Raw genomic sequence first — 18,639 nt, 5'->3', positions numbered from 1 at the left:
GAGAAACAAGGCAGAGGCTCCAGAATTCTTGTGACCTAGTTTGGTCACTTCAGCCTTTTGGAATTGCTTACACAGACACACTGGGGACTCAGGTCAGGCATGCTGAGCCCTGGGCACATTCAGAGTGATCTTTGGAGAGCAGATTCCACAACCTCTTTCTTCCAGAAACACTATATTGAGTTAAATTCTCGCGGAGGCTCCTGTGGTTTTGTTTTGAAAAACCAGGGTTGCCTCATATGGATGACTCACCTAGAAGAATGGGTTGCTCTATCGAGGTATGGCAATTGACCAGTGTTGGATCTCTTATAAACCCACTTCCATACCAAAAAATTGCTAGGTTCTGGTTTTACCTTCAGCCTGCAACATTCTGTTTTCTTCTTAAAACAATATCTAGCTGAGCAGGGCTGGTGCACACCTTTCATCCCAGCACTTGAGAGGCAGAGACAGGCAGATCTCTGAGTTCGAGGCCAGCCTGGTCTACAAAGAGAGTTCCAGGACAGCCAGGGCTACCCAGAAAAACCCTGTCTCAGAAAATAAATAAATGAATGAATATTTTATTTTACAAGAATTAGTGTTTTGCCTACACTGTGTGTGCAGGAACCCTTGGAGGTCACAAGAGGTGTTGGATCTCCAGGAACTGGAGTTAAAAACTGTTGTGAGCTGCCCTGTGGGAACTGGGAACTGAACCTGTATCCTCTGCAAGAGCAGAGTGCTCTTAACGGCTGAGCCATTTCTCCAGTCCCATCTCTTTTTTGCCTAGAAATAATTTTTTAAAATTGATATTTTATTTTATGTGTTTGAGTGTTTCCCTGATGTATGTATTTGTACCACATGTGTGCAGTGCCCGAGGAGGCCAGGCAAGGGAGTTGTAAACCTGTGAGCTGGAGTTGCAGATGGTTGTGAACCATCATGTGGGTCCTGGGGATCAAACTGATATCCTCTGCAAGAGCAGCGAGTGCTCTTAACCACTGGCCCATCTCTCTGCCTCCCAACCTACCCTAGCACCACCTCTTAAAGTGTGGTCTTCCAGCTCATTTTCAGCCTACTGTGAAGCACTGGAGTAGTGTTTATGGGCTACCATTGGTTCCTTTTGACTCCTCAACCTACTGAAGACCAGTGCTGGGGGACAATCATTGTTCACTGTAAATACACATCACTCTCACTGTTAATAAAAAGCTGATTGGCCCATAGCTGGGCAGGAAAAGATTGGGAGAGGCAGCTGGCACAGAATGCTGGGAGGAAGAAGGGCAGAGTCTGGAGTCATGAGCAGGAATATGGGTTAACTTAGAATGTAAGAGTTAGTTGATAATAAGCCTGAACTATCACCCAAGTTTTTGTAATTAATAGCAAGACTCTGAGTTGTTATTTGGGAAACAGCTGCCCAGACACAGAAAAACTCTGCCTACAGACCACTATCTTAAAGGGTTCAAAGACAAATGGCTTTAATACAGCCTAAGAACCAGGCACTGGGACAAAGATTGTGTCAGGCAAGGTTCCCTCACTTTGGTCAATATAATTCTAACACAACGTAGAGGGAAGGGCAGGTGTAGTGTTGCACACCTTTGAACCCAGCAGGCAGGGGGGCAGAGGCAGGCGGGTCTCTGTGAGTTTGAGGATTACCAGGGCTACATAGAGACCCTGTCTCAAAAACAAACAAAAACAAAACTCAAAGGGAGAGTTTGAAACTGGCGATTTCCCAAATGAAGATAGGCATAGGGTGCACACTCGGGAGACCGAGGTTTCCGGGTAGCCCAGCACCCCTGCTAGAGCTGACAGCACCCAGTTTAGTTATTAGGCAGACCAGGAATAGGCTGTCATACGGCACAAATGCCCCTCCCCCACCATCTGACCCATTGAGGGCGTATCTTTCAGGAGGTAGCATAAACAGACAGGGAAGCAACACATGGCTCAGATGATGTCTGGATCAGGGATTTCGAAGAACCTTGGTTTGGTGCCAGGACATTTAGACTACATCACACAGAGATGACTCCTTCAGCAGAGAAGACGCTGGTATCGCGGCAGAGACTATGGGGGCAGCAGGAGCCTAGCGGAACTGCTAATCCACAACCAGGAAGCAGAGAGAGGTGAAAGCTGAGGCTCAGCTCCCTTTATGCCTTTACTAACTCTGGGTCCCCACCCCACGGGGTGCTCTGGCCACCCTCTGGGTGGGCCTTCCATCCTTAGTTATGTTTCTCTGAAAACACTGTCATGGGCACACCCAGAGGCGTGTTTCCGTGATGATTTTAAATCCCGTCAGGTTGACAATGAAGATTAAACATCTCAGATAATGTACACCGCAGAGGCGGGTAATAAATCAACTGAGCTTACCTCACATGTTCCCAGCCAAAGTCACAGCCTCGTAGTTCTACCCATCCACTCCTGAGAACCTGTTTTCCAACATTTTTAATTGGTTGCCAGCTTTTAAAACTTTGCCTATATCATAAAGAATGCAGAGTTCTGTTCTGTTTTTGTTTTTTGCCATTCGGTAGGAAGGTCTGGTAGAATTCCCGCAAGGCCCATCCACACCGTTAAGTAGCAGCCTCTGCTCGCCAGACAGCTGGTTTTTTCAGTTGGTTTACCGGTTCTGTTAGGACCCAGCCTGGACAGCTGAGGTCCAAGGTTTTCATATTTATGTGAGGCAAGCAAGTTGTAAAGGTGGGAGACCAGGTGGGAGCGGAGGGGAGGGGAAAGCATAAGATGTGGGTGCAGATTTAGGGGATAGAGGGTTTTGAATTGACTAACTGGATTTTATTTTGCCCAGAAGCAGGTGGTTTACAGGCTTGCAAAATTCTACCCTGCTTCCTGATCGCCAATAGGCAAACACACTTTTCTCTGGCACCCGCTATTAACTTGGCATGGAAAGGAAAGGCTCACGTGCCTCTTCTCTTCCTGTCCTGCTGTCACCAGCTGTCACCAGTTCTCTCAGTCCCTCGGCTTGTCACCCGGCTTTTTACATCTGCCAGGCCCACTTCTCTACCTTTCTAGACATCCAGGGCAATTGGGTTTGTCTGGCAATTCCCTTTACTCTGGCTCCTCCTAAGGACGCTTCAAGACCCGTCACCATGCATTGAATGTAAAAGATTCCCCCACCCCCAAGCTGGGCTGTGGTGCCCATGCCTTTAATTGCAGGACTCAGGAGGCAGAGGCAGGCAGATCTCTGTGAGCTCGAGGCCAGCCTGGTCTTCAAGAACTAGTTCCGGGGCAGGCACCAAAGCTACACAGACAAACCCTGACTAGAAAAACAAAACAAAACAAAACAAAACAAACAAAAAAGATCTCCCCCAACGGGGTCCCTGAAACCTGTGGTCCAGTCATGGGCTCACTTATTTCTTCAGATATCCTATTCCATGGTCTAATTATCTGCACAATTTTAAGAACGAGCTGCTGTGATTAGGTTACATCCTGGGGCCAAGAGTGGATTTCCTCAGAAAGAACATTATTAGAGAGGGTTCTTAAATCTTACTACATTCAAATTCCAGCCCCAACAATTTTGAGCCTGTTCCCCATGTAACCCCCTCTAAATTCATTTTTCTCAACTGCAAGCTAATAGTACCTGATTCAAAACCTCTGTGCAGAGCTCCTGAAATAATTTCCAACAGAGATTAGCCCAAAGCCTGGTCCAGGGCAAGACCAAACAAAGAGTGTATATTGTTAATACTAATTATTATTATGAGACTATGTATCAGAATACAGGTGACAAATACATGTTCTGCTCACCAAGGTAACTCTCTATTGCTTAGTAACCTTTTCTGTTTGTTTGTTTTTGAGACAGGATTTCTTTGTTGTTTTGGAGCCTGTCCTGGAACTAGCCCTTGTAGACCAGGCTGGCCTCGAACTCACAGAGATCTGCCTGCCCCTGCTTACCAAGTGCTGGGATTAAAGGCATGCACCATCACCACCCGGCCACTTAATAACCTTTGATGTTTCCTCTAAGTTTCTTTTTTTTAAATATTTATTTTTTATGTATACAATATTCTGTCTGTGTGCATGTCTGAAGGCCAGAAGAGGACACCAGACCTCTTTACAGATGGTTGTGAGTCACCATGTGGTTGCCAGGAATTGAACTCAGGATCTTTGGAAGAGCAGGCAATGCTCTTAACCACTGAGCCATCTCTCCAGCCCCTCCTCTAAATTTCTAAACTACGGATATGATTCAGTAATCCCAGCACTCAGGATGAGAAATGGGCAGGGGGATCATGAGCTGATTGTTGCTTAAGAAGACCGACAATCCTGTCTTAAAAACAAGTTGTTTTTTAACCTCTAGATTTCCACAAGACACACTTTTATTGTTTGATGTGAACTATGTAACCATGTTTGGGGTTTGCAGTTTAGGGGAAGGCAGGCAGACAGTGCTTTTGTTTTGAATAATTCACTTGTTTATTTGTAAAAATCAGTTTTTGAGGCAGAGTCTTGTGTAGGTAGCCCAGGTTGCCTGGAACTCCACAAGCAGTGAAAGATGGATGACCTTGGACTCTGATCCTCCTGCCTCCACTTCCCAAGTGCTGGGATTGCAGGTGCACACCACCAAGTTACATGGTACTGGATGAAAAACAGAATTTCGTGCACACTAGGACAAACACTCTACCAGCTGAGCCAAGAGCTAAGACCCTAGCCTAGGAAGGCTACATTTTCAACGTTCCTTTCACAAATCAAAAGTCTCCAAGGTAGTTTTGTATTTTCTGTTTCCGGGTTTTTTTTCCCCAGTTTTATTACTTACTTTTGTTGAATTTTCTTGTGTGGCCTTGATTGGCTTTGGAACTTAATAGAATTTAATGGCCTCAAATTTGCAACAGTCCTCCTGCCTCTGCCCCCAAATGTAAATTGTAAATTCTAGCAATGAGGGCCTGGGGTCAGGTAAACAAACCATTACTCCACCAGTAGCCTTCCTTTGAAAACCCAGTGTCTTTTTTCTCTTCCTACTTTATAGAGTGATTGGGGAAAGCGGGCTGAGTACCCGAGTAGAAGAATGTATACATGACTGTCTCCATGGTCACTACCTCCTTTTGGCCTTCAGCTATGCCTGATGAAGCTGTCTCTTTGGCATGTATGTCCTAACCTGTGGGCTGTCTCGAACAGAGAACTCCACTTGTATTTATTTCGGGAACATATGATTTTATCTTAGGGACCTTAATGCAGCTCATAATATCAGCACCCTCCCTCTGGATACACTGCACATTCTCTCCATTGTTAATCCTGCTCCCAGGGCCGGTGGCAGCTTCTCAAGGCTGTGCTGGAATTACAGGCCACTTTGTTTGTGCAATCGCTTGAGAAGCCTGGCACCATTGATTTGCATCGGTGCCTCCGGAATAGCCTTTTTGCCATCTCCTTAAAGATACTATCTAAGCTGTGAAATTCATTAAATAGCCCCAGAAATGGATCAGGTTATTTAACACAACATCCCTAATGGCGCAATATCTCAGCTGTCCATACTGATAGCGAACATTGTCTTGGATAGCGTTATCAGTCCAGGACACCCGCTATGAATATTGATCCCAGGCTTGTTACAGCCATCACTTGCCATCAGGACAGGTCAGAGTTGGAACCCACCTAGCATCAAAGCAATTTAAAGACAGCACTCAAACAGAATTTTAATGACCAGGCTAGGGAAAGAAGGAAAAAAAAAAAAAAAACCAACAGCCAAATCAACTCTCGCACCAAGGGAAGATGGCTTGCCAGATGTGAACGTATGCATTCCATAGAAACAGCCTGGATAGCACACGTGCCACACTAGTGGGTCAAGCACATCTCCCAGTTGTGCCTGAAGGGATCTTTCACTGACTTATGGTCCATACCAAGTGAGTGGTCAGAGAAAAGGTTCCCTGAAACTTCCTGCCTCTGTCTGTCTCCCCTCAGCGGGAAGACATACCCTGGTCCTTGGGCGTTTATCTCCAGGCTATGAGAATGAGTGAGACACAGCAATGTCTCTTCCACGTCAGTTAGTATCCAGAGTCAGGCACTAAGCAGGGCTCCTGGACTGTCACCCTGTAGTGAACGTTCACACAGGAGAAACGGTGAGAAACAAGAAGGCCTTCTCAGGAGTCTTCAGGTTACAGAACGTGGCCTCTCCATGTTCTTGGATTTTTCTCTCCAATGTGCTACTTCCTGCCATTTTTGGTCCCTTTTCTGTATTTAGTACCGTAGACTTCAAAGAAAAAAATTACTCATACAAAAGGAAAAACCTTTATATAGTTTAAACAACAACAACAACAACAACAACAGCAACAACAAAAAGAGGCTATGGAAGCACAATGACATAATCCAAGTGCTGTCTGATGCGGGGGTAGGATATCGGGACTCTTTCCTGGTCCTCTGCTTTAGGATGTGGGTGCCCTCTGGGATGCTTACCCCACCCCCATTCTTATGAAACAGCCTCAGTGTTCACTCCAGAGAAGAGGGCAAGAGAAGGAAATTTTTATCTATTCCCAGCTACCCTGAAAAACATATATCTATATCTATATATACATACATGTATATGGGAAAAGGTAGCTGGACTTGGGGTCAATAGGGGAGGGAAGAGAAAGAAAACGGAAGACTTAAAAAATGTGGGAACGAGGTGAGAAAGGGTTATCCAAACAGAAAACAAAGTGTGTGCATTCCAGAAGGATCTGTGATTTGCAGGCCTTGTCCCTGCTCCCTGGCCTCTCGGCTTCTGGGCTCTTTTCCCTGAGTTTCTCATGGCACAAATTCCCTTTGGCAGGGGGGTGTTCTGGTGGGCTTGGGTTGGGCACTTCCTTCCCTTCACTTTAAAAGCGCAATCCGTCTTTGCTTTAAGGCTGGAGCTGACTTGAATTTCGGCAAGGCTTTAAAGTCGGCAGGGAATATGGTGGGCACCCCTGGGAGGGGCTAAAAGGTTTGAATGAGAAAAGCTACAAGGAGCTAGCCCCCGAGGATGCCTCTTTACTAATAGATAGGATTAGTAGCCCCCAGCACTTTAGTGCGAAAGAGTCCCCTCCTCTTCCTACTTCTTACCTGCTCAGACAATATTAATTGCCAAGACATTGTCTGGGAACCGCATGGGGCAAAGAAGAAAGAAGCGGCGGGGTCCGAGGTGGCTCTGGGGAGTGGAGCTAAATGAGCGATGCTTCAGAACTGACCGCTGAAATAAATGCCTAATGTTCACAGAGGTGACAAAAAGAAGGAATGTCACCACGGGTGTGGCTACAGCGAGCTTTCCCTCACCGCTGCTGCTGGCTGTCCTCCCTAGAAACTTGGTGGTGGGGGGGTGGGCAGATGGGGCCATTTTAATCATATCTCTTCTCTGGTCTTAAATTCAAACCAACGGGCATCTTTTTAACCTTTTCCTTCTTGTGGTTGGGCAAGGATGGGGGTCAGAGATAGAGTCAATTTCTGATGCTAATGATGGAATCTGTGACTGTGAAGAAGTCCTGACGGGCAGCGAAAATGCCACTGTGGGTAACTGAAAGAAAGACAGCACCCTCAGTCCAGCTACCTGGCCCTGAGCCCACGGCCTTCCTGGTTGGACACTGTCATCTTTCCTATAATTCACCCTTTGGCCTCTGACCCCTTTCTGGGTAGAAAGAAAAGTTTCCTGTGCAAGGAGAATTTTTCGCCTCCATTTTCCAAGACAGAGGACGTGCTGAAAAACCTCTCTAGCCCAGTCCAGACTCTTGTTGACCGCAGTGACCCTGGACAGATCTTTGCTCATTTTTGAACCTCATTTTTCCTGTCTTTGAAACACAGACTGTAGTCCCGGGCCACGCCCACCTCACAGGGAAGCTTAGAAAATCAAAAGAGAGTGAGAAAACCCCAGGGCTTTGTAAACTGTAAACACACCGAGGCTTTAAAAATTTGAAGTAAATGGTCTTGACGCCATTACTGTGGTTCACAGATGGTGCATGAGATGCGCCAAGCATCATTGCGGAGGGATCAGGCTTAGCCTCGGTGTAGTCTTCAGGTCAAAGACAGATGGCAAGTGCTCCAAGAGAAATAAGTAAACTTCAGTCAGGTAGGTGTGTGAGTAGAGGGGATACTCGAGATGAAAGCCTCCCTGGCGCCCTTCACGAATTTCTACAGGATGGAAGGGCACTTGCGCAGCTTGCAACCGTGACCCCTGGATTCGGGAGCGCGCATTGGCCGGCGAGGATCCCTCTGGTCCAGGACAACCGCCACCACGCCGCGCGGGATAGTCCCGAGGCAACTGCGAACTCACCCTGCCCGTGGCGGGGGTCTGGCCAGCGCAAGTGCCAATCCGCAAGCAGCCCCCCGCTGCTCTTCTCCCGCCCCGCCTCCTTGCCCCCCTCTCCAGCTTCACTTGGCGGGGAAAATCCAGTTCAAGACTGGAGCGCCGTGACCGAACCACAGCCAAAGGCAAGCCCTAGTGCACCCATCCCGGACCGGTTGAAGGCGGCCTCCAGTCCGTGGGAGGCGGGCATGCTGGCCTGGCAGGATGGCGGGGCCAAGGCGGCTCCTTCTCACCACAAGATTTCCTTCTCTGTCCTGGACATCTTGGATCCGCAAAAATTCACGCGAGCTGCCTTCCCACCGGTGAGTCTAGCTGCCCGGGAAGCCAAGAAAAGTTTAGCGGAGGTGGAAGCAGGGGAAGACGCCAGCCCCGAGTCTACGATCCGGTCGCAGGACACCCCTGGTAAGAATGCGAGGCGGTTTCAGTCTAAGACGGTATCCGTGTGTGTGTGGAGCAGCCAAGGTCTGATGAATGGATGTTGGTGGCCTGGGAACTAGAGAAGGCGCACCCGCGCAGGTGAGAACTGAAGCACCCCTCCTTGGAAAAAGAAAAAGGCAGGGATGAGGTTGAGGTGATTCCTGAGCACCTGCTCAGTGCGTGAACGCCACAGCTCTGCCTGGCTCGCACATCTAACGGAAATGTTGTACACTGTCCACGTGCTAGAACTTGGGCTAGGAGCAGGGGTAAAGGTTATGAAAACGCCTTTCAAGTATATAGTATCGTCAACACCACTCCTTTTTTTTATGGTTGAGGTAACTGAGACCAGGATTAGGTGCTTATTTCCAAAGCTTCGGAAACACCTGCAGAGCCCGTGCCTTCAACTTCCTGGACCTGACAGGGGACTGGGGGTGGGCAGACAGGAAGCTTTTGGTGCTTTCTCTTCTAGACCATTTCACCTCATCCCTGAAGGTGGTTGACATCAAAAGAAGGGTTCAGAAAAGTTTGTGGCTGGAATTTAAGACAGAAGGATTCCTGCCGAGTGGAACATAGGCATGGGATTCCTTGGAGGGACGCCGAAAGTCTAGGAACTCTGGTCCTAGGGAAGGCTATAATGCAGCACAGTCCCCTGCTCCTCTTTTCTAAGTTTGGCAGTGATTGTCTGGGGCCCAGAAGCCTCTGGTGGCCTGACTTGGGGTCCGGCCGAGGGCCTGGATTAATTGTTTGGATGGTCTCTCTGTTGGGCCGCGTTCCCCTCCCCCTCAACTCCTTGATCGATATTCTATTACTGGCGACTGCATATCTCCTGCCCGCAGCTTGCAGGTACTGACTTCAAACCCCCTTTCCCTGTCTGATCCTAATATTGTTCGATTAAAACTTACCTTTAATAGATGACATCTATCGATCAGGCCCCGGACAAATCTGAAACTCTATTAACACGGCCGGAGAGAGAAGATGGGAAAGGGGGAATTTCTCCTTTTGGGGGGAGGGGGACTTAATAACTTCTTTTTTAATTGCTAAGAGTCCCACAGCAAAATAGGCTTCTAGGGACCAGGGAGATTCAACATTTAACATTCCCATATCATAATGCACAGCCGACTCCTCTCTTCTCGGCTCGATAAAGTCACTGTACTTTCTTGATATGGGGTGCCATCCAACATATACTTTTTGGGTGACTATTTAAGGGTAGATGTGTAAAGGGCAAGAGGATACCGCATTCCTGAATCTGCTCCCTAAGATGTGCGGGCTGGGGACAGAAGAGGACATAGTGGCGAGAGTGGAGTTGGATCAAAGGAAAAGCTGAGTGCTCTCGGGGAGGACAAGAAGGTTTGGGGATGCGGACGGATGGAGTTGTTACGGGCTTCTGGTCACCCTGCCCTTCTCTCTCAGATTCCAGGGGCCGAAGCATTGGCCCCGCGTCCCCCCTGGAAGGCTCGGAAGCGGAAGAGGAGGAGGAAGCTGAGGACGCGGGGCGCGCGCAGCTGCGAGAGCGTCCGGAGCGCTGGCAGGGGGTTCACCAGGGGTCTCCAGAGGCCCGGGCGGTGGTGACGGGAGTGGGGGAGAGTGGCACCGACAGGCTGCCAAGGTCCCCCGGCTCCCCCGGCTCCCCGCGGCCCCGGCGCCGGCGATCCGAGCCTAGCTGCGCCAAGCCACGGCGCGCGCGCACAGCCTTCACCTACGAGCAGCTGGTGGCTCTGGAGAACAAGTTCCGAGCCACGCGCTACCTGTCAGTGTGCGAACGCCTGAACCTGGCTCTGTCGCTCAGCCTCACCGAGACGCAGGTCAAAATCTGGTTCCAGAACCGAAGGACCAAGTGGAAGAAGCAGAACCCGGGGGCCGACGGCACAGTGCAGGCGGGGTGTGGTACGCCGCAGCCTGGGACACCCGGGACAGTGGCGGGAGCCTGCGGCAGTAGCACCGGGAGCAGTCCTGGCCCCCAGGTTCCAGGCGCTCTGCCGTTCCAGACTTTCCCCACCTATCCCGCGAGCATCTTTCCCCCTTCCTCCTTCCCGTTGACGACAGCCGCCACGGGGAGTCACTTCACTCCTTTTCTTGGGCCCTCCTACTTGACCCCTTTCTATGTCCCGCACCTGTAAACCGGGTACTCCAAAATGGGGATTCCCGAGTGATCAGTATGGTGGTGTGGACCCCTGCATCACAGAGGGGCACTGACCGCCCCCTCCTGGTGTGTTGGTGTCTGTGTGCCCCTTCCCTCCAGCCACCAGAGGGCGAGGAGAAGCCACCTGCTGGACTCCAAACCACACAGGCCACTGAGTAGTCAAGAAAGTGTCCAGACCAAGCTGACTTCAAGTATTCCAGCTTCTGGACGTCGCTCTTCGCTTTCATTCACTTCCAGGGCTCTGTTTTTAAAGGGCCTGGGTAGTCAATACCAGGCTAATAAGGGTTGCCAGGGTGGAGACCAGAGGGAGCCAAGAATGTCCTGGGCACCAGCTGCTATCACCAAAGACTGAATATTTAAAGGTCCCAGTACTTTCTGAGAAGAACTTTCCTTCCTGGTGGTGGAACTGGCTCAACACAGTACTTCCTCTCACGTCCTGAACAAAGCTGGAGCCAGTTGGACCCAAAGCAGAAAGCAAATCGAATGGACTATTTTCAAGATGCCTAACTCAGCATTTCTAGATCTTCATTTGAGTTTCAGGCTTGAGCCAGTTACTGATGCTAACAGACTACCTTGTTTTCTGTGTGCAGACTCTAGGTGTATCGGGAAGTTGTTTAGCGTTGTGCCTAGACTGACTTGGAAAAGACACATCTCTGTTGCTTCGCAGGGTTTGAGAATAGCTTGGTCTGAGGAAAGCAGTGTCCCAAATGCACAAAAAGGACAGTAAAGGGATTGATGACCCAAAGGCTATGGGGAAGTCTGTGTGTGAGTTGGTGTGATGTGCCCATCTGTCTATCTACACCTTCATGGACTTCCAAACTGTCAAGTTGGAGCAGAGCAAGATCCACCAGCAGGCACTGCAGTCAGGCATTTGACTACATTTTTGAAAGCACAAGTGTAACATTTAAAATACCTGAGATTTTGACTTGAAAACCATTCTTGTTCTAAACAGATTTTGTTGTTGTTATTGTTGTTCCTCCTAATGATTGTGAACAAACAAAAGTTGTAAGAGCCTCTGAAAGGAATACTTACCAAGTGTAAAGAGTTGTTGTGGAGGCCAAAACCTTTTTCGTGAATGGGCCCAAGGATACATAGGTTCTGACTGCTGCTTTCTTTATTAAAACAAAGCAAAGGTAGTCTGTGAAGTTCCCTTGCTGGTTTTGTTTGAAATACTAGTTTTCTGTGTTATTTGGTCTTGTGGTCACCCCTCAGAGACCCAGATGACTCCATCTGCCCTGTTTTGTGTTTCATTTTTACTTTTTTTGATAGCTTGAGGCTAGCCAACACCTAAATGAATACTGTATTCCCTACAATTCCTTGGCAGCCTCTACCATTAAAAATTAAACTTAATGATCAACAGCTTTAAGTTAAAAACACACTGGAATGATGAACATTATAATCTTGAAACAATTAACATTATTATGAGGAATGATAGAAAATACTCCCCCTTTCTTCCAACTTAAACGAAGACTTCATTTTCTGGGACTCTAAGATTTGTGAGTTTGAATTATTTCATTGTGTATTTGGTAATTAGACTCTTTCCCTTCTATTCTGAAGAATAATGTCCCCAAACACAGCATCATAACTTCTCACAGGACTATTGGTGCCAGATGAGATTAGAAATGAAGTTACTACAGCGGGGAGTATAATTTTACTCACTGTACATGCTGGTAAAACAGTCCTCCAGTGACCGCTTGTCCTTGATAGCATCCCATGTCTGCGAACAGATACTGCAAATGCTCAAAGATAAGATCTGAACAAAGAGGTCCAATTTCTGTACTAAGTAGGAAACATTTCACTCCAGCCCTTCCAGGGACCAGAACCATAGACTTCAGAGGAAGTAGAGACTTAGTCTTGTCCTGTCGCCCAAAATCCTTCCTCATGCCACACACTGTCAGAGTGATGTCTGAAGTATGTGACTTTGGCCTTCTTAGAAGGCCCAGTAATATTCCAACCAACTCCTTAGACTTGTTTTTAATTGATGTGTTGGCCTAATAAATTCTTTTTGTACTCATTTTGGTTAATTATTCCTTGCTCATTATTAGCAAAACTTAACAATTTTATAATCATCAGAGGATGTATATATGTGCCCCTCTTCTCCCACCAGGTAGCTCACAGCTAATAATAATACTTCCTTATGGATCCATGCTACATGTACGTGAAGGTAGAACATTTGTGGGCAATTTTTACAAACACATTCAGGGTTGTTCTGGCAAAAGTAAAGCATCTTTGAAAAAAAATTTAATTTCTGGTTTACTGACCAAATCAATACCTACCCATCAGGTTTCTAGGACGTGAGTTTCCTAGCTTTACTTTACAAATTCCTAATACTCTACTCCCAAACCAAGAGTCTGGTGGATACCTTTAAAAAGTCTAACCATTTTCTTGGTCATAGATTTCTGGCGAAATCTATAAAAGTGACTGCTTTTGACTTTCTCTTAAAGACATGTAACCAGGGAGCCTTTTAAAAAGGGAATGAGTAGGGAACACTTCTCATGTTAAGAGATTCCCCAATCTATTTGGCAGGTACAGATTATTGTTTTGGCATTTTGTAGGAAGGTCATGAGGCAGAGTTTCACTGTGAGGCTCTGTTTTCCTGTCAAGGAGCTCATTGTGTAAACCAGACAGGCCAAGGACTCATGGTGATTTCTCAAGTTGTGTGTCTGAACTGTTTGAGAAGTAACATCAGCAAGGCATATGCCTGTAATTCTAGCACTTGGAAGGCTGAGGTAGGAGGATCACCTTTAGAGTTCAACTTTAGATTGGGCAACATTTTGAATTTCAGGCCATCTTAGACTACAGAGTTAGTCACCTCCCCCCAAAAAAAAACAAAACAAAAAACCAAACAAAAACAAGAAAATTCATCTCAACTGCCTAGCATTTAATACTACTGGGAGAATAACATAAGAACTTAAGTAAATGCTGGATACATTTAAGAGGGTAATGACATTGCATAATCTGTAACACAGACTCAGAGAGAAAGAAACTCAGTTCCTCAGAGCCAAGAAAAGCCTGAAGGTGTCAAAGGCAGGCAATCAAGAAGACACAAGTGGGTCACACCAAACCCCTCCTGGTTCCCTCAGGCTGTGATTCACCAGGATCTCAGCTAAGGTGGGAAAGCATAGTTGAATCATGGCCTCTGACCCCTGATAGGCTGAATTTAAGGCCCACCACCCTATCTTCCATAGAAACAGGATTTTGTCAAGTTCCTGGTGCCTGTGCCTCAGTTTCCTTAGTATAATATCTGTCACAGAAGATGATAGAGGGGACTCTTGAAAAACTATATGGAAAGCATTTAACTTAGTACCTGGTAGAATGATGTCTTTTTTTTAAAGATTTATTTATTTATTTATTATGTACACAGTGTTCTGTCTGTCTGTATGCTTGCTGGCCAAAAGAGGACACCAGGTCTCATTACAGATGGCTGTGAGCCACCATATGGTTACTGGGAATTGAACTCAGGACCTCTGGAAGAGCAGTCAGTGCTCTTAACCTCTGAGCCATCTCTCCAGTCCCAGAATGATGTCTTTTTAGCCAAAAAAGACTTAAAAAATGTTGGCCTTAGGGAAGGTGATAGATGGAAGTTTCTGTTCCACCCAGTCCACAGCTGTTCAGCCCCAAAGAAACACAGAGAGGCTTACATTAATTATAAACTGTTTGGCCTATTGGCTCAGGCTTATTATTAACTAGCTTTTACAACTTAAATTAACCCATAATTCTTGTCTTTGTTTAGCCGGGTGGCTTGGTACCTTTTCTCAGTGTAGCAATTTTATCTTGCTTCTTCTGTGTCTGATTGGTTAATGAGTATCTGTCTTTCCACTTCCCAGAATTCTCTTAGTCTGGTTGCCCTGCCTATACTAACTACCTGGCTACTGGCCAATCAGTGTTTTATTAAACCATTAAGAGTGACAAATCTGGGCTGGAGAGATGGCTCAATGGTTAAGAGCATTGCCTGCTCTTCCAAAGGTCCTGAGTTCAATTCCCAGCAACCACATGGTAGCCCACAACCATCTGTAATGAGGTCTGGTGCCCTCTTCTGGCTAACTGTATACAAAATAAATAAATAAATAGATAAATATAAAGAAAAGATTGACACATCTTTACAGTGTGCAAAAGTATTATCCCACAGCAGTAGATAATGTGGTTTAGTGGTTAGAGAGGTTGTCTAGTATGTGTGAGGCTCAGGGTTCAGTCCTAAGTATTGATATGCCTAATCCCACCATTTGTTTGCAAAATATCTGCTCATTTATTTTGTTGTATAATGAACATCCAGGGGTAAATGAGTATAGCAGATACGTATAAATTGGAGTACTTGAAAAAAAAAGGTGTTTTTCTGTTTTTCTTTTCAAGACAGGGTTTCCATGTGTAACAACCCAAGTTGTCCTGGAACTAGCTCTTGTAGACCAGGCTGGCCTTGAACTCACAGAGATCTGTCTGCCTCCTGAGTGCTGGGATTAAAGGCATGCATCACCACCGCCTGGTGTTTTTTTTTTTGTTTGTTTGTTTTATTTTGTTTTGTTTTTTGAGACAGGGTTTCGCTGTGGCTTTGGAGCCTGTCCTGGAACTATCTCTTTTTTTTTGTTTGTTTTTGTTTTTTCGAGACAGGGTTTCCCTGTAGTTTCTAGAGCCTGTCCTGGAACTAGCTCTTGTAGACCAGGCTGGCCTCGAACTCAGAGATCCACCTGCCTCTGCCTCCTGAGTGCTGGGATTAAAGGCGTGCGCCAACACCGCCTGGCTTGTTTGTTTTTTGAGAAATGGTTTTTCTGTGTAGTCTTAGCTGTTCAGAAACTCTCTGTAGACCAGGCTAGCTTTGAGCTCAGAAATTTGCCTGCCTCTGATTTCTTGAGTGCTGGTATTAAAAGTTGTATACCACCATCATCCAGCCAAAAAATTTTTTTTATTTTATGGGTATGAATGTTTGTCTGAATGTGTGTCTATGCACTATATGTGTGCGGTGCCCATAGAGGCCAGAAAAGGGCATCAGAACTCTTAGAGCTGGAGTTACAGATGGTTGTGAGTAGCCATGTGGGTGCTGGGTATTGAACTCAGGTTTTCTGGAAGAGCTGCAAGTGCTCTTAACCGTGAAGCCATCTCTCCAGCCTACTGCTTCCTTTACCTCCTTCTCTTCTTCAACAGAGTCTTGTGTATGCTATGCAGCAATAGCTTGAACAAACTATGAAGACAGGATGACACAGTTATTCTATTTGAGTGTTTCTGGTCTGGCTTCTTTTTGCTCAACATTATTAGTGTCCTCCATGTTGCTTTGGGTAGCTATAGATCAGTGGTTTTCAACTTCCTAATGCTGTGAACTTTTAATACAGTTCCTTTTGTTGTGGTGACCCCCAATCATAAAATTATTTTTGGTGCTACTTCATAATTAATTTTACTATCATTATGAGTCACAATGTAAGTATCCGATATGCACGATATCTGATATTCAACCCCTGTTGAGAACTACTGTAGATTCTTTGCCTTTGTAACTGTTGGTGATTTTTTTTTGGTAGGTTGAATGCTTCAATTTAGAATGGTATCCCTCTTACCTTCACTGGGAATTTGCAAACTTTCCAATTTGAGGCTATCATGTTAGACTCCATCCTGGACCTGTCCTTTGATACATGCAACTTCACGTTCCTTTTGGTAATACATCTAAGTATGAGGTCCCTGTGTATCTATATACACAGTCTAGATTAAGTCGAAATCACCAGCATTCCTGTGTGGGTGAAGCAAGCTTCATCTCTCTCTGCAGTGACTGAGCACCCCACAGTGTTCATCGTCCACCCAACAGTTCATTTCTGGTAGTGCTCGATGTTGGACCTAGAGTTGCATGCACGCTAGACGAGTGCTCTACCATTGAGCTACAGGCCCAGGCCCCTCCTCACACTCTTGGTTGCCTTTTTCATTGGGCTGATTCTGTAAGGTAAGGATGAGTGCCTTTTTGGTTTTAATTTTCATTTCCTGGAGAGAAATGACTGTTGACACAAATGCTTTGGGGCCATTTGTCCATCTTTTTAATGAAGTGCCTCGTCAAGTCTTTAGCTCCTCCCCCATGTGTTAGTAAAACAAACTGAGTCTTGGACAGGAAGTGACTTAGCCAAGGTTGCACAGCTAGTAGAGAAATATCAGAGGTGGCCCTGATGACTCCAGGGTGGTTTAAACTACTCGTGGACCACCAATCGTATAAAGTGTTTGATTAAAGAGCTGGGGATACAGCCTAGTAGGAGCCCTACGTTCAATATCCAGTACAGGAAAACAAACTGTGGTTAAAATATTGGTAAATAATTTGAGAAACTGTGTGACATACTCTAGGGCTAAGGTAAAGTGTTAACGTGGAAGGAAAGGGTCTCTCCTCGCTCCTCCCTTTCCCTTTTGACAATGCCTCAGCCGTCTCTTTGAGGAGCTGACAAACTCAGTTCATGTTCTGTACCAGTTGACTTTCCCACCTGCAATGCATAGTCTGGTTTCTTCTCATTCTGGAAACACTTGTTATTTTCTCTTTACCTTGTAGTTTCCTTTGTCTTCCCAAATACTATCATTTGGATATTGAGTGCCTGCCCCACCCCCAACCCCCAAGGCCTCATGTTAGGCTCAATACCAGCTTGAGATGTTATTGGGAGATGGGATGGTATTCAGGGGGTAGGGCCATGTGAGGGGAAGGTTTGCCCTAGTCTCTTCCTCTCTTTTTGCCTCTTGGCTCCTACGAAGTAAATCGGCTTCCTTCGCCACTTCTTCTTGCCGTTTTGTAGCCACAGGCCCCGTGCAATGGCGTTAACCAACCAAGAATTAGAGTTTCTACAATGTCAAACAGATCCCTATTAAGTTGAATATCTCAGGTATTGTTACAAAAATGAAAAAGTGATGTAGAATCCCCCTCTGTATGATATGAACATGTTTTATTACCACTGATTATTAAAGAAGCTTTTTCAGCCAGTGACTTAGTAGAGTAAAGCCAGGCAGGAAATCTGAACAGATATTTAGAAGGAAAGTAGGTGGAGTCAAAGAGACACCATGTAGCTGCCAAAGGAAAAAGACGCCAGCCACCAATCAGAACCTAACTGTCTGACCACAGCCCTGTGGCGATATACAAATTAATAGAAACGTGTTAATTCGAGATGTAAGAGTTAGCTAGAAAGATGCCTAAGCTATTGGCTAAACAGTATTGTAATGTAGTTTCTATGTTATTATTCAGGTCTGGGTGGCTGGGAAACGAACGAACAAGCAGTCTTTGTTTACAAGAAGGAAGCTGATATAACTGATGACTGAGGCTTCCGGACCTTTAAAACACCTATTATATTAGACAGGTGCCCTGTCGCAGGGCGTTGCCAGTTCAATATAGGATCTTCAAATCCAGGCTGGCTTTGGACTCCAGATTCTTCTGCCTCAGCGTTGTGAGTGTTGGAATTATAGGATGTGCCAACAGTCCTACCTTGTTTCGAACACTCAGAGCTCTTTATAAAATATTCATTTATTTCTATTTTATGTGTTTTCCTGGACGCATATATGTATATCATGTGCAAGAAATAGTAGCCTGGGGAGCCAGAAGAGGGCATTAGACACCTCCCAGGCCCCCCCCCCACCAGAATTGGAACTACAAATGGTTTTGAGCTGTCATGCGGGTTCTGGGAACTGAACCCAGGTCCTCAGAAAGAGCAGTAAAAGATCTTAACTACTGAACCATCTCTCCAGTCCTTGATTTTGAAACTCTTTTGTAACCCGCCAGCGGGTCAGCTATTCAGGGTTCCTGAAGAGGCGCTACCTGCAAGAAATCATGGGCGGGAGAGAGAAACGAGACCAAGCAAGATTCTATTGTCAAGGTCTTCCTTTATTAGGGTAATGGTTGTGGCTTATATAGCCCTTGAATGAGGAACTTGGCTTGGGGTGG

The 18,639-nt window shown here is 46.2% G+C and overlaps 1 protein-coding gene across 1 annotated transcript; it reads left to right on the top strand.

Moving 5' to 3' along the window:
* The first annotated feature begins 7,597 nt into the window (after positions 1-7,597).
* Nkx1-2 (NK1 homeobox 2) lies at positions 7,598-12,774 on the top strand. Its single transcript, XM_038312762.1, has 2 exons — positions 7,598-8,605; positions 10,031-12,774. Exons 1-2 carry the CDS (start codon positions 7,927-7,929, stop codon positions 10,735-10,737), a joined length of 1,386 nt encoding a protein of 461 aa, XP_038168690.1. The 5' UTR covers positions 7,598-7,926; the 3' UTR covers positions 10,738-12,774.
* The last annotated feature ends 5,865 nt before the right edge of the window (positions 12,775-18,639 follow it).

The sequence above is a fragment of the Arvicola amphibius genome, chromosome 1 (assembly GCF_903992535.2).
Source record: "Arvicola amphibius chromosome 1, mArvAmp1.2, whole genome shotgun sequence".
Classification (NCBI taxonomy): domain Eukaryota; kingdom Metazoa; phylum Chordata; class Mammalia; order Rodentia; family Cricetidae; genus Arvicola; species Arvicola amphibius.
Note: the sequence above shows the minus strand (reverse complement) of the source record. Positions and strands in the feature narration are given on the sequence as shown.